The 16572-nt window shown below is 42.4% G+C and overlaps 1 protein-coding gene across 8 annotated transcripts in view; it reads right to left on the bottom strand.

Annotated features, from left to right (window-relative positions):
* Positions 1–16572, bottom strand: part of LOC137435470 (uncharacterized) — a 113024-nt gene that overhangs the window by 58745 nt on the left and 37707 nt on the right. For all 8 annotated transcript variants that reach the window (XM_068129268.2, XM_078784276.1, XM_068129271.2 and 5 more), the window contains exons 5-11: positions 10491–10539; positions 10021–10199; positions 9687–9827; positions 3354–3515; positions 3131–3267; positions 1107–1247; positions 756–930 (exon numbers count right to left, since the gene is read on the bottom strand). In XM_068129268.2, coding sequence (XP_067985369.2) covers positions 756–930; positions 1107–1247; positions 3131–3267; positions 3354–3515; positions 9687–9827; positions 10021–10199; positions 10491–10539 — 984 coding nt within the window. The remainder of the gene's footprint in view (positions 1–755; positions 931–1106; positions 1248–3130; positions 3268–3353; positions 3516–9686; positions 9828–10020; positions 10200–10490; positions 10540–16572) is intronic.

Raw genomic sequence — 16572 nt, 5'->3', positions numbered from 1 at the left:
TTTGAAGCTGATTAATTATCCATACATCTAGTAACATACACATCACACCCTGGATACCTGCTGTGCCTATGGAAGTTTGAGCATACATCTCATACCATAAACATCCTGTCATGAATACCTGCTGTGCCTATGGAAATTTGAGCATACATCTCGTACCATAAACATCACACCCTGGATACCTGCTGTGCCTATGGAAGTTTGAGCATACATCTAGTACCATACACATCACACCCTCGATACCTGCTGTGCCTATGAAAGTTTGAGCATGCATCTCGTACCATAAACATCCTGCCATGAATACCTGCTGTGCCTATGGAAGTTTCAGCATACATCTAGTACCATACACATCACACCCTGGATACCTGTTGTGCCTATGAAAGTTAACCTGTAGCTCAGAAAGTGGACATACTTTATGAATGGTTCTATCTCTCCTCAGACTATTCGATCATCTTAACCCACTGCTGTTGATTTATCTTTTTCCTTCATCCTTCATTATGTTGTTCTGCAAGTTGCAGTTTTCAAACTTACCTTTCCCAAATGGTTCAGGTTTTGCTTCATCTGGGAGCAGCTGTAGGTCCAGGAGATATTTGTGCACATCACTGCTGTCTTGTTTTGCTCATTAGTCGTTGCAATTATGCCTTTGTACGATTACATGCGTGATCTTTCTCTAAAGACGAAATGTGTTGCAACTGCTGTAGCCTTATTATCACTACTGCACAAAGTGGTCAAACTCCTCTTGCAAAATATCGTCTCACCCGGAGCAAGACAGACACGTGCTGCTGAAGAAGGGCCTGCTCCACACGTAGAGAGCTAGCCTCCTCCTCCTGCCGATCGTGCTCTACACTCATCTGATGCGTCGCCTGCTCCCGCTCACGTGCAAAATCCGCTCGTAATGAGCTAATTTGATCCTGGTGCTCATTCGCAAGTTCACTAGAGAGTTCACAAGAAAATGAGAGAAAGGAAAAATAGGAATAATAAAAAAGATTTGCATACACATCGACGAATGTACTTCATTTTCGTCGTCATCGTCATGTTTATGAAGGTTTTAATGAGTAAACAACAACAACAACAACAATCATGACCAATGGAAGCAAATTGCAAGCTACCCAAGGCGACTTGAATTGAGGTTTTCAATCAGCTCCTGTTGTTCATCCATCTCGAAAGCCAGCTGAGAGCAGCGCCGTTCAGCTTTGTCCAAGTCGTCTTTCAGCTTGTCCCTCTCCTGACCCAGCTGTATCAGGTCACATCTGAGGACGTTCCAAAACAAAAGCAGCCAGATTGCATCTCAAGCACTTACATGGCTGCGAAATGGTGTCATTGCATACGTGAGAATTGCCACAGGATTCGCAAGAAGTTTCGAAGATTAGGTGTGCAGGTGTGCCAAATAGTACATCCTCAATAATATATTGAGGATGTACTATTTTAAGATGCCAATTACATTTTTGCTCACAAAGACTTTTCCACTGAGATTGCTAAATAACCGTGTGGTCTCTTCAGCTAAACCGCTTCACAAAATAAAGCACACCAGGCTATTCGGACGGCCATGGCAAGCCATCCGTCAGAGTGGGACGACAATTGGCAAAATAAATCCTTACAAGTGGCACAACCCAAACGGGACAGCAGAAGCAATAGGTGGAACAGGAAGAGCAGCTGCGGGCGGGTAAGGAATGCAATTATCCAGGCACGTGCGGTTTGCAATGCACGGCCATTTAATGCTAGGTGCAGCGAGCGTCTCTGTTGCACGTGCATTTATTCATGGCCTCTTGTCCGACGCATTCAACGGATCAGGTGTTTTAATCGAGTGCTTGCCAAGGTCATTTTGAATTGCTCAGGATGATATACAATTGTGGGAAGAGATTGAAATTGGCTTTTTTAAACACGTAAACATAATACTGAAGTAAAATGCTGAAATTTTTTTGCAATCATTGTCCACCCTCAAAAAGTTGTACAGAAAGCGATATCTACACTAGTCAGAGAATTATAGTTAAAATCAAAATGGAGATGGACATTGCCATATTGTGTTCCTCAGAACAGAGGTGTAAAGTACTTTGTGAACGAGAACATCAAACAAACAAATTCACCTGACAAGACAAAAAATTTGGAATGATCTCAGTCTCGCCCATTCTTCCTCAACTATCAGGAAGGTCAGGGTGGGAGGTGCAACCACCCTGACAGAACTGAGGGACATCAAGGTAATTTAAATAAATAAATCAGTAATTAGCTCGTTCTTGCACAGTGGGAGACAGAGTTTTGCAATCATTTCCGTGTGCGTTTGTGTGTCTGTCCGGGCCATAACTTTTTTTTTAATCATTTGAGCTTTTTCATCAAACTTAGCAGTCCTAGCAGTGTCCTGGAAGTCCTAGCAGTGTCCATGTGTTTTATACACCTCTCCCACCCGCCCCTCCCCACTTCCCATGCCTCCTCCCCCCAATCTCCCGATGTCCCTGTTCTCTGCTGTTGTACTTGTGTGCTTCCCTCTCACTCCCCATCTTGTCTCCCACTCCCTTTATTGTATGTTTTGTGTCCGTTTTTTTTGGGGGGGGGGGGAGGAGGGGGGGGGGATTAATATTAGCTCTTACACGAGCCTAAATCTTGTATGCAAAAAAAAAGACCAAAAAAAAAACCTTTACTTTGCGAATATGGAGAAGATAACTTAATAATTTGGTTAAAAGGGCAAAGTCACACAGAATCATTACTTTTCATCCAATTAACCTGACTTTTTAAAAAAGATTTTGCAGATTGGATCACTGAATTCACTTTTGATCACTGAATCAAAAGTTAGAAGGCGATTGGTGTTTTAGATCAAATGGTCCAAGGTTGCACAAAAGTCAATTTTCATTTGATCGACTTGAAATTTTAACAAAAATTACATATTGCATTAATGAATTGGTTAACCAAAAATCAGAACGATCAATTTTTGCCATTTTGCCAGGTCAACAGTTTCCATGACAACAGCCCCGTTCGGGTTTGCACGTAGCACAAGATGCGCAGCTGCTGGTTTATTAACACTTCCACGTTTTTTTTTTGTTTTTTTTTTCAGACCATCAAACCAAGAAAGGGAGAGTTTAAACAAGATAATGCCCTTCTAGATCTGACGACGCAAACACTTTGACAGCCCCTGCAAGCTCACCTCATGCCTTGAAGCTCTGCCCTATGGGAGGCGATGGCTGCAAATGGAACAGAATTTCTCTGCGCCTGCAGCTCACATTCCAACGCAAGTTCAAGATCACTCCGGCTCAGCATAACCTCTCCCGCTAAACCCAAAGCCTACAGGAGGAATAGGAAATGAGTATGGTGAATATAGTGGAACTAAATGTGTGCACGAACTAGTTGTTTACCGCAAGCAAACACACCTTCAAAACCTCCTCTCCATTCAAGACTCCATGTTTGGCCCAGAGGTCCAGCACATCCTGGGCCCGAACACAATCAGAACCGTCATCCAGCGCCGAAAAAAGAGGTTCGGGTGAGGTGGAGAAGAGTTGGTACGGAGTGGCATTCCTCCGGGCTGGATCTTCCTATATCAAAAATAAGGTGCCATGTGACGTCGTCCATACATCTGCCCGTTTGATCCTCCCATCTGAGCACTTAGCTGATGATGGCAACCCAGATTCAAATCCAAAGTACTGCATGGATTTATCCATAATCTATGAATGTCCATGTCTGAGAAAATTCATGTGCAGCTCATCAATGAGCCAAGTAGCTCACAGTTTTAAAAAAGCAAAGTTTAAATGCAGCTGAAGAGGCAAAGGGGAAGCGGGCAAAGGGTTGGTACCATGTTTGGATATGTAAATGGGGAATACTAAAGGAATGTCATCATTGAAAATGTGTACATTCAACTGAAAAATACAACTGGTACAATAAACATGAACATCTGACTTTGCATCAAACACAACATTACTTTGTTACTATGGTTGTCCTTCATCCAGCTCCATTGGCTTTACTCACAGAGGAAGTTTCAATTCAAAAATGTTCATATTAATAGCCAGGAAGGTGGCTCTTAGAGGTTTCTTTTGGACATGGAGAAACGATCGAAGAATCCTGAGACTTTTGGTTTTTTTTGTATACATAGTCGAGGCTCGTGGAAGAGCTAGCAGAGTGAACGGACCAGAACATGAGACAAAAACAGGATGCAAATCACAAATGCATGGGGTAGACAAAATTGCTGCAGAAGGAAACTCCAAAATAATTAATCGATTACTTGATTAATCAATAAATAAAATACCCTTTACAGCCAAATCACTTGGACATCATGTCAAAATATCAGCTTCCAAGCTCAAAAGGTGCCTCAAATATTTCCCAAATGAGAAAGGAAATAAATAAGTACTTAATAATGAAAATAAATAAATAATAATGGTAAAATAATTAAATAATGAATCGATTACTTGATTAATCAATCATACTAAAATATGCAATTTGGTGTCTGTCTGATGATTTTTTGACCACGATATATTCCGTCGTTACTTATCCAATCTCAACCAAACTTTACAGGAGGACTGAGCGTCACGCAATGAAGGTTGTAGCGCATTGATTTGACCCCTCCCCATGGTGGTTTTCTCCCCCGAGCAGGTTTTCCCCGCCATTGCCGACAATGGGGTTGCGTGTTGAGGTGCATATCCATGTTAAGTTAGCTTTATCATGGCGTTTTTCCAGGAACGCTTCCAATACCAAAACGAATCATAATAGCATAATATTAATGTTATTACAAAACAATATTAATACCAATAATAACCCACCTCCCCAAGGGGTTTTTCCTCCTTGAGCAAATGTCATGTCAACGTCTATAAATAGCTTATCATGGCGTTTTCGTGTGAGCAACGGCCCAACAATTTCGACCAGAAGTAAAAATATTATAAACCACAAATACGTGTGATTACACATTTTAAACAGTCGCTAATGCTGTTTATAATAATAAACAAAGAAAGTTGGAGGAATCTGGACATCACTCAATGCTTATCATGTCGCTGAACGCACCTCATTGTAGATCTACTGTAGTCTATATACACCACAAGGATTAATAACACGATCCTTCCTGCCGCTAACGTGGAGTTCTTCCAATGTGTTTTTTTGTGGTGTTTTTCCAAAGCCGCTTCTCATTGCAAAGGTAACAAGAAAGAGCAATCAGAGATTGCAGACCCTCGCCAGTTTGTGTCTTCAGTAGTTTTTAAGGCTTTTGTGTTTAAACAAATATGGCAGCCGAAGCACATGATGGATGATGTCATCATTTTTTTCTCTCTACCAATTTATCCCGAGATTATGCTCAATAAATTTCATCTTGATCGGATGAAGTTTTGTACTTGTCGAATGACGTCATAATGGAGGCACCTATGACATCATCATTAACAGATGTTATTCTCTAAACAGAATTCTGCTGAATTCTAAACAGATGTTGGCCTCTAAACGGTGGTATTCCACATGGAGTTCATTACAATGAGCCATGTCTCAATTTTTTCTATTCAGCACTTTTGGAGATTAGAGGTGCAAAGTTTTTCGGTTTTTCCAAGATGGCGGCCGAACCACGTGACCTATGACGTCATAATTATCATTTAAAAATTCTACAGGTGGAGTTGCACCTATGGTGAAAATTTCCTGTCAATCATACTAATGGTTGCAGAGAAAAATCATATTTATTCTGTGCTGACAAACAGACAGACAGACAGACAAACAGACTAGAAATCGGTCAGAGACCGAGGACTTGCCGGAATATACTTTTTTTTTCAGGGGTGTTGGTTAAAAGGGAATCGGTAATATTTGACAGTTATTAGTAAAAAAAACAACTATTTTTGACCTTGTTTGACCTTAAAAGGTCACTCAAGGTCAAAGGTCATGGTGCCAAATGAAATGTCGTATGTGACTTCCTATATGTCAGTAACAGTAAGTGTATGCATATCTCTTGTACTTTTACAGTTATAGTGGTTTGAAATATATTTTAAATGAAAACCCGACCCCCCTGATTTCACGTTTTGGGTGACCTTGAGCTTGACCTTGGACCTAGAGAGTAAAAAATTGGGCACAGTCTATTCCAGGGCAAGGCAAATATGTGTGTAAAGTATGACGATGCTATGTGCAACGATGTAGACGTAGTACTGCGCACAAATAGACAGACAAACAGATGAAAAATCACTCAGAATTACACTTGGCAAAACAGAACAAAGTAGCATGGCACTCAGTGGAGCATCCTTTTGACCTCAAAAATAATTTGTGGTTGAATTCAGTGACCTGATATGCAAATTGTCTTCAAAGTTTAAGTTAATCAAATCAAAATTGACAATTTTAGAAATTCGGCCTATGTTGACCTTTTGGCTATGTTGACCTTTTGGTCAACCCCTCCCCATGGTGGTTTTTGTTGTTGTTGACCCTATGTTGATCTTTTGGCCCATGTTGACCTCAAAAATAGTTGGTGGTTGGTTTCAGTAAGCTGATATGAAAATCCTTTACAAATTTCAAGCCAATTCGATTAAAGTTGAGGATTTTAGGAATTCGAAAAAGTGGTTGAACTTTGGCCTATGTTGACCGTATGACCGATTATCTTAAAAACAGTTGGTGGTTGAATTCAGTTCGCTGACATGAAAATCCTATTCAAATTTCAAGTCAATAGGATGAAAATTGAGGATTTTAGAAATTTGAAAAAAAGTGGTTGAACTTTGGCCTATGTTGACCTTGTGACCTATGTTGACCTCGAAAATAGTTGTTGGTTGAATTTAGTTCACATACACTACCGGTCAAGAGTTTTAGAACACCTAAATCTTTCCGGTTTTTATTGAAATTTACGCCGTTTAATGTCTCAATGTACTCTGAAATTAAGCAGAGAACAAATAAACAACAACAACAACATGCATTTTAAGGCCATTTTCCCTGCTAGAGCAGGGGTTAGCCTTGCGGTTCCCATGACAATCTTCTCCATTTTGCCCTATTTTCTGCATCTCTCCTTGTTAACCCCCTTGCCCGCATCTAGCCAAGTCTTTCTCGGTCTTCCCTGTCCTCCACTTCCTCCTATATTCATTTCCATCATAAACAATTGGAGATTAATAAAGAAATCATAGAATCATTTTGTTCAACAAAATTTAATTTAAACGTTTGACTCAGCAAAGTAGCCATCTTTTGCAGATATAACCGCCGAAGACACTCGTGGCATTCTTCATACAATGGAAATCTAATATTGTTCATGAAGTTCTACCCAACACTGTTGCAGAAATTCCGACAAATGTGTTGCAGTTGTAGGTTGCTTTGCTTTCACCCTTCTGTCCAGTTCATCCCAAACCAGCTCGATACGGTTTAAGTCTGGAGACTGTGCTGGCCATTCCATGATTTGAAGCCTACCATCTTGTTCTTTTCCTCGAAGGTAGTTTTGACATAGCCTGGAGGTGTGTTTTGGGTCATTATCTTGCTGTAGGATGAACCCCTGACCAACCAGGCATATACCAGAGGGTATTGCATGGCGCTGCAAAATGCTGTGGTAGCCCTCTTGATTCAGGGTGCCAGTCACTCTGTGCAAGTCGCCGACTCTGGGTCCAGCAAAAGAGCCCCAGACCATCACGCTTCCTCCTCCATGTTTGACAGTGGGTGTCACACACTGAGGAACCATCCTTTCGCCTACTCGACGGTGTACAAAAACCCTGTGTGATGAACCAAAGATTTAAAATTTTGATTAATCGGTCCATAAGACCTTCTTCATAAGGTCCATAAGACCGACCTTCATCGGTCCATAAGACCTGCATCCGGCCGTAAAACATTGCTTCAAAAAGGGGACCAAAAAAACAACAACAACCACGGTCCCCGAAAAAGGCCAACCCCCACTTGCGGGGAAAAATGGCCTCTAAAGGTCCATAAGACCTTCTTCCAGTCTTCAGTAGTCCACTGGCGGTGCTTCATGACCCAGGCAAGCCTCTTTTTCTTATTTTGCCATCTTAGCAATGGCTTTCTTACTGCCACGACCTGTCAAACCTGCAGCTCGAAGTCTTCTCTTCACAGTTGAAACTGAGACTTGCTTACTTCGACCAGTGTTAAGCTGTGCTTGAAGCAGTTGTCCTGTGAACCGCCTACCACGCAAGCTGTTGACTCTCAGAAACTTGTGTTCTGATTCTGTTGTGGCTTTGGGTCTGCCAGACCTCTTCATGTCAGAGTTTCCTCCAGTTTTAAATGTACTACTTCCTGCAGTGCAATATTGTCCAAATAATGCTTCAGAGGGTGTAATAACAGTCTGTTCCAATACTGCTTTTATACAGACAGGGGGTTTGTAATCAAGTAATCAGCAGAGGTTGGGACACCTGTAGGAATTGTTTGCATCAACTTTCAAGGCTTAATTTACTTACATTGCTGCAGAACAGCTGTAAGTTGTTACCCCATTACTTGTTTCCTGAAGGCCTTTTTTTACAATACAACTGTGCAATTTACATTATTTTCCCGTTTTTGCGAACCTTTTTTTTTTTTTTTACCTCGGGCAGTTTACTGTACTATTTCATGTTATTCACTGAACATTAAACTGCGTAAATTTCAATAAAAACTGGAAAAATTGGTGTTCTAAAACTTTTGACTGGTAGTGTGTGTAAATCCCATTCAAATTTCAAGTGAATGGGATGAAAATTGAGGATTTTGGAAATTTGAAATTGTTGTTGACCTTTCACCTATGTTGACCTTTTGGCCTATGCTGATCTCAAAAATAGTTGGTGGTTAAATTCAGTTAGCTGCTATGAAAGTCCTATTCAAATTTCAAGTCAATTGGATGAAAATTGAGGATTTTATAGATTTGAAAAAAGTGGTTGACCTTTCGAATATGTTGACCTTTTGGCCTAAGCTGATTTTAAAAATAGTTGTTGGTTGAATTCAGTTGGCCGATATGTAAATCCTATTCAAATTTCAAGTCAATCGGATGAAAATTGAGGATTTTAGAAATTTTAAATGTTTGTTGACCTTTGGCCTATGTTGACCTTTTGGCCTATGCTGATCTCAAAAATAGTGGGTGGTTGAACTCAGTTTGCCGATATGTATATCCTATTCAAATTTCAAGTCAATCGGATGAAAATCGAGGATTTTAGAAATATGAAGTAAGTGGTTGACCTTAGGCCTATGTTGACCATCTGACCTTTTAACCTCAAAAATATATGGGATTTTGTCGGACCACGAACTCTACCATTTGGTGAAGTTTTGTAAAGATCGGTTTAAAATTCTGACCTGTAGGTAAGTATAAGTGAGCTGGCAGACACACAAACAGACACACAAACACACAAACAAACACACAAACAAACAAATACACAAACAAACAAATACACAAACAAACACACAAACAAACACACAAACAAACAAACAAACACACACACACACACACACACACACACACACACACACACACACACACACGATCAACATACTTGCAAGTAACAACATACAGATCAGCAAGTAACAAACAAACGGACTCAAATGCAATACCCTCTCCTCAGGCGAGGGCAATAAAGCTGAATTGAATTGAATTGAATATGCTTTTCAGTTTCAGATCAGTAACAATGTGCAGTCTTCAGAAGCATTCGTGTCAAATTTCGAGGGCAAGTATGGATATAGAGTGGGTGTGGGGGGTGCATTTTGTTCATAACCCCATTTATAATATACCACATGAATACTGCAATATTACTTCAATGATTATCCTCACAGATGACGTGCACATGGCAAACAAGAAAAGTGCTGTGGAATCGAACCTGGCATGAGCGGGAACTGTGCTGAATATAGGGGGTACTGGAAGCCAGAAATGGCGGCCGGGGAAATGCAAGGGTCTTCACCAGCAACGAAAGGTCCAAGGTTCCATCATCCGCAGAGCTTGGCAAAATATCTTCAATTGGCTTAAAACGCAATAAAAATTTTAAAACGTTAGTTAATTACCACATCCAATGAAATGTGCTCAACACCTTCAGAAAAGATAACAAGTAATGCACTAAAACTTTGTGCAAGTGTGACAGACACCTGATGTACACTTCCCAACTCTCTATGATGACATTAGGCAGTGGTGGAAATGGCAATCAAAACAGAACTCACTTGCTGCACTCCCAGGGTGATACAAAGGTCGGCAGCATCATCTCGGCCCAACCGTGCGGGATCCAGCCCAAGTCCCCGACACACGAGTCTTACTCGCTCCTCTGTGAGCACTGGCAGTTCGTGATCATGATCATCATGAAACGTGTGGTAAGAAAGGCCAGGGGAACTCCAGCTCTGCCCTAAATGGTAATAGCAAAATGAATGCCAGCAAGTGGGGAAAAGTACAATTACGGCTTGAGTGGAAAACTGCAAACTTGAGGATAAATCTTGCAAACACAGCAAACTAATGAGCTCGTTTCAATTTTCTGACCACAAGTACGGCATTATACGTACACCTTTCCTTGATGCAAACTCATCACTAGTCACTGAGGCAAGCTCACGACTGGTGACCCGAATCAAAATCATACCATTCCGAGTATTAATTGCCTGGAAAGCACAGATTTAAAAGATGCTGAGATCATAACACTTACCACATGCTTCAAATGTGCCTCCATTTGTCCTAACAAACACTGCCTCCTCCTACAGAGTGAGAGGGGGGAGGGGGGAGGGGGGAAGAGGGGGGGGGGGAAATAAAAATCAGATACAGACAGAAAACTAGAACGACACTGGGTGGAGCGCATCCCTACCCCAGGCTGAACGATTTCCATTTTGTATGCCACTGATAGGCTGAATCTGAATCCGCACCTGAACCAAAACCTAATTGGTTTGTTCTCGTCACCTAACCAACTCGTCAACTAAATTTTGCCATGGGGGGAGAGAGAGGGGGAGAGAGAGGGGGAGAGAGAGGGGGAGAGAGAGGGGGAGAGAGAGGGGGAGAGAGTAGGGGAGAGAGTAGGGGAGAGAGGCTATGGACGGGTGAGGGAGGAGTATGATTAGGGGGTGGAGAAGGGGGAGGAGGAGTGGGAGAAGGAGGATAAGGGGGAGTCAGAGGAAGAAAGGGAAGAGGAGAAGGAGGAGGAGGAGGAGGAAGACAGTAAGCTGGAAGTAAGAAGGGTGAGTTAGGTAGGATTAATGGTGCAATAAAAGATCACAGATATGTGGAATGATACAGCATGGTGGTGCACTGCCTAGCTGAAGCCATGGAAGTGAAAAGTGCAACTGAAGTCTCCCGAAGGAAGTTCCACAAATGGCAGAAAAGAGAAACAAAGAACAATCACAGTAAATATGTGGAACATCTAGATTTAGGGATTTTAACATGAATGGAGAATGTGTGCATCGTGGAGGGGATGGGGAGGTTCAGAAGGCTTAGAGCACAGAGGGAGCAAGACCAGAGTGGAGGCGTTAAAAAAAAGGGCGGTAGAGGAGAGGCGGTAAAAAAACAAACAAACAGGGTAGAGGCCGATGGCTCGGTCATCAACGTGATTTCAATAAGGATCATGGAAGGGAAAAGCGTCTTCCGCTCCCTCTTTTTGTATATTTGATTTGTTTGTGAAATAAATGTTAGCTCTTTCACGAGCCTCGATTGAGAATACAAAAAAAAAAGAAAAAAAAAGAAGCATTGAATGTCAGAAAAACGAACACACCAAGTGGCCAATAAACAACTGGTACATAATGACTGAAGATTGTGCAAGTGCTCGCTTGCCTGACGGCTTCTCATATCCATCTGCATCGAGTCAATTGTCAGTCCACTTCGACAAATTGTTGTGCATTCTTAACCATCTGTGCCTGCTCTCCCTCCCCCTCGCACATGGCCTTGCTGACACCCTGCAATTCCCTGTGTATGCATTTCCCCACCTTCGCAACCCACCAACCACACTGCCTTAAAACATAAACAAAGCAATAAATACGTAAATATATTAATTAACCTTTTGAAACCCCCTTACTCTCCCCATTCCACTGCTCCACTCTTTAAAAACAATGATGGAACAAATATTACAAGTCGACTTGTAACTCTGATGACTTTCAGGACATTGACCAGGCAAGACCCAGGCTTCACTCTCAAATAAAGTTTTAAAGGAGGCACTGAGCCGACACTGCCCGATAGGTTCAACGTCCAATCATGCTCTGCCTTTTATGATGTGCTGAAATTATTTTATTGCAGAACTGTTTCTGATGGGCTGGGAATGTGGAATTGCTGCGGAAATGGTAGTTCTCCAAAATCAAGACCACTTATAATTCAGAATAAGGAAGTCATAAAAACTATGTTGTATTTTTGCCAGACAACCATCACCAACAACACATTTTCATGCAGTGGGTCCCCGCTATCCTTCGTTTGACAAATAAGTCCATAAGTTTAACAAATAAATCCATAAGGAACATTTTCATTACACATCCAGCAATTCCCCGCACTAACGTCCATTGGACGGAAGACCAGTCACGAGGTGTCCTACCCCACAATGCACCGCTTCCTCTATCTAAAGCTGTGCATTATTGGACTTAACACCGCCACATACTGTACAGTACTGTATTTTTTATCTTTGTGTTCCTTACCGTGGTAATCATTGAACAATGAGTGGCAAACAAAGTGGTAACGAACAGAGTTAACTTGCAAGTAAACAGCAACGCAGTTGTGTAATTCTGGATGTCAAATTAGACAGAGTGAAACGAAATAAGAATGGTGAATGAACCAAAAAAAAAATCGCTCACTGTCTTGGTTCGCTGCCACAGACTCCTCAAACTATCTTAAAGAATGCTGACGAGGGCCATGCAGACAACAAGGTGTGACACGCAGCACACAATATGTGCTGTTTGGGCAAAGCGGCCCTTGCTGCCATCACAGCCAAAGTGGGCATGACGGCCATAGTGGGCATGGCGACCGCAGGAGCTCTTCATGAGGTCCCATGTGGACAACGCATCATGAGTGTCGGGGTTCCCGGCACGAGTGTGTGTGCTGGCACAAAGGCTTGAGCCTGGGTCTGTGTGGGAAACCTCATGGCTTAGATGGAAGGATAATTTAGAGGGCGACAGGCAGCTTGACAGATGATAGGGGATTTTCAAGGTGTAAGACCGCTACATCATCATTATAAAATAGCTTTTAAAATATGGTAGAATAAAAAGGTGTTTATGTTTTTAATTTGTTTAATGTTTTGTATTTTTTTGAACATTTTGCGTGTTTCATATGTATTTTTTGATTGCTAGGCTTGTTAAGTGGTGTTGTATTTTTTTTATGTTGAAGGCTCCAGTCACAGACTATATAGTCCTCATCGAGGCCAGGATTGAAAAAAAAAAAAATCTGCATTGATAGTAAAGAGAGAATAGTCTAAGACTTTTTGAGGAAGTAAAAAAAAAAAATCTGCTTTTTGAAAAGGGGATCATCATAAGTGTTTGGAAAGACATGAGAAGGTAAAGAGTTCCCGAGTTTGGCAGTGGAGGTGAAGTAACAAACATCATACGACCCACCCTTGAGTTGCCAATGGCCACACAATAATCACGAGATGTAATGGCTTGTCGAGTATTCTGTGGTCTCGCTAATGGAGGAGGTACACAAGCCGCAAGTTCTTGGGAGCAGAAACCAAAGTAATATCTGTAGAAAGGAGAAAAAGAGCCAACTTTGCGGCGTAATTTGAGGGGGTCGAGTTTTGAGGTCAGATTGGGAGAGTTGACGAGTCAGATTACTTTGGGTTCAATTCTGTCCAGCAAGTATGTGGAGCTAGAACCGCCCCAGATATGAGAGCAGTATTTCATACAAGGACGAATCAATCCTTTATATCGTTGAAGCATCTGTTGAGAGGAGAAGAATCTTTAACATCTGAACAGGACTCCTAGTTTATTCTCAACAGACTTAGTTGTTTGTGTAATGTGCGGATGCCAAGATAAATTTGATGTTAGGGTAATACCTAGTAGGTTTATTGTATCACACTAGCGCCATGGTTCTTAACCTGGGTTCGACCGAACCCCAGGGGTTCAGTGAGCCAGTCTCAGGGGTTCGGCGGAGGTCCTCCAAAACGCATTGCAATTTGTTTTTTTTGTTTTGTATCAATTTTGAATATGTATGTTATGAACGAATGGAAATGTTATTTGTAATTGTATTCCCATCCCATTTATGGTTTTTCTGGTCTGTGTTTAAGATAAGTTGTTTCACACTGACTGTAGTAAGTTGAATCAATGAGCAACTTGCTAATTATTCTGTTGATGGTGCTTACTTGCTTACTTACTTACTGGATTTTGGACTTTGCAGGTGTTCGGAAATTCCAGTGAATAGCCTCGATTAGCTTGCCGTGTGCCGTGCGTCAGTGGTCGCGCCTTACTTTGGAGTTACTGATTAATTGAAAAGTAAGTTGGAAATCCGGTCTTGCTGGCGAGGGTTCGTTTATTCGCAGCTCTACACGCTCTCCATCGAAATCGAAGTTAAGTAATTGTTCCCATTTGTATTTTCGTTATAACTGTATTTATTTTATGGTGTATGTACGTATATTGTCCCGACGAAGATTTTCGGTGCAAATCTTTCATACCTGTATTGAAAATCGTGTTAATTCGTGTCGTGTCTTGAGGCCTTGTACAGTGAACACTGTACAACCTTGAGGCTTTGTTTTTCTCTCAGCGGTCCGTCGTTTGTGAAACCAATAACTTTCGTTCTCTGTTTTCGCAGTCTTTTCACCCCATAGCCTACTTCCTTATGTAAATCTCAACTCAAAAAAACAAAAAAAATAAGACATTACCTTCTCTGTGCTCATTCGTTTATTCATTCTTATTCGTTCGTTCGTTCTTCGACCACGTGTTTCTCCCCCATTTCCCCAGATAGATTGTCAAATTTCAACTCGTTATTTTATCGTCCATGCGATATTGTTTGATTATAGTTAGTTTTGGTTTGAATTTCCTGTAACTCGTAATTAATTAATCGTGTTCTGCTCCTCGTGTGTGGCCTTGTAGTTGTACCCCCGTCGGTGTTTTGTTAGGCTCTTAGTTTTTTCCCTTCTACCCCGAACATAATACTCTGTCTAACGTTCTAAATCCCCAACCCCCCCAAAAAACAAACAAACAAAAAAAAAAAAAAAAAAAAAAAAAAAAACATTTATTTTCCTTTCTCCACGTGTACTGTTGTCTCATCCTGTATTTTCTGTCCAGGTGTGCTGTTCGCCCCGCCCCCATTATCTCCTTGCCATCCACCGTTTGCCCTGTTCACGTGACTCGTGGTGGTCCCTCTCGGCTCTCCCCCCCTTGGTATTTTGTGCATAGAAGATTGTTCACAGTTCTGTTTAAATATTATTTAAATATGTTTAACCTTTCCCCTTCTGTGTTTATTTCAGTGGTATATTACAACACGCTGTTTTTCTTCCTATTTAAAAGGCTTTTCTCAATTTCCTCTCCAACGCATTCCACTTCAAAAAAAAGAAATTCAATATCTTATACGTCTCCCTCACTACATGGTCTAAATTCACATTCATTCCATCCCTCCTCCATCGTTCTGAATCGGATTGCTAACTTGAAAATCACAACAAACCCAATTTGTTATCAATGTTCGTCTTTCATTAATCATCCACTTTCTAAACTCCCCTCTTGCCCCTCCCATCCAAATCCCCCCCCTTGCACCTCCCATCCAAATCCCCCCCCTTGCACCTACACTCCTAAACTACCCCCTTGCCCCTCCACTCCTGAACTCCCCCCTTGCCCTTCCCCTCCTAAACTCCCCCCTTGCCCCTCCCCTCCAAATCCCCCCCTTGCCCCTCCACTCCTGAACTCCCCCCTTGCCCTTCCCCTCCTAAACTCCCCCCTTGCCCCTCCCCTCCAAATCCCCCCCCCCCTTGCCCCTACACTCCTAAACTCCCCCCTTGTCCCTCCACTTCTAAACTTCCCCCTTGCCCCTTCCCTCCAAAACTCCCCCCTTGCACCTCCCCTCCTAAACTCCCCCCTCACTCCTCCCCTTCAAAACTCCCCCCTAACCCCTCCCATTCAATTCTCCCCCCATACCATTCCTCTCCAATTCTCCCTCCTCCCCCCTCCCCCTCCAAGCTGCCTCCTCCCCACTTCGTCTCCCTTCTATCTCATACCTCCACCCCCCCAAACCTTCTACTTTCCTCTGCCCCCCCTCAAACAACCCCTCACTGTGCCTCATCCCTTCACCATCAAACCTTTCATCCTCCTCATCCTTCCCTTTCTTGGAACTCTTCTGCAATATCTGACACACTATCAACTGCTCTCCCTACCTCCCCCTCTCATCCTTCATCTTACCCTACTCCTCCCCTCCCCTCCCCTGTACCTGATGCTCCCCCTCTCTCTTCATTAACGGTATGGACCTCAAACATCCGGGGCCTTCGCTCAAACCTGACTGATCTCTCCATACAGGTTGCTTCTGACAATCCAGACTTGATCTGCTTAACAGAGACTTTCCTCCCTCAAGATGTCTCTGATTCATATCTCTTCCTGGTTACTCCCTCCTCCGGTATGATAGACCTGAGCCTCGGCCTGGTGGTGGGGAGGCTATCTTTATCAAAAACTCTCTTCCTCACTCTCCTTGCACTGCCCTCTTTCCTCCTCACCCCCAGGAGTACCTCTGGCTACGGCTCCCTCTCCGCTCCCACCTTTTGTTCATATGTGTTCTGTACCGTCCCCCAAACAGTGATGACTCCATCTACATTTCACTGTCTGACAACATGGACCAACTTCTATCCACTC

This window comes from Myxine glutinosa, chromosome 9 (assembly GCF_964187855.1).
Source record: "Myxine glutinosa chromosome 9, kmMyxGlut1.1, whole genome shotgun sequence".
Classification (NCBI taxonomy): domain Eukaryota; kingdom Metazoa; phylum Chordata; class Myxini; order Myxiniformes; family Myxinidae; genus Myxine; species Myxine glutinosa.
Note: the sequence above shows the minus strand (reverse complement) of the source record. Positions and strands in the feature narration are given on the sequence as shown.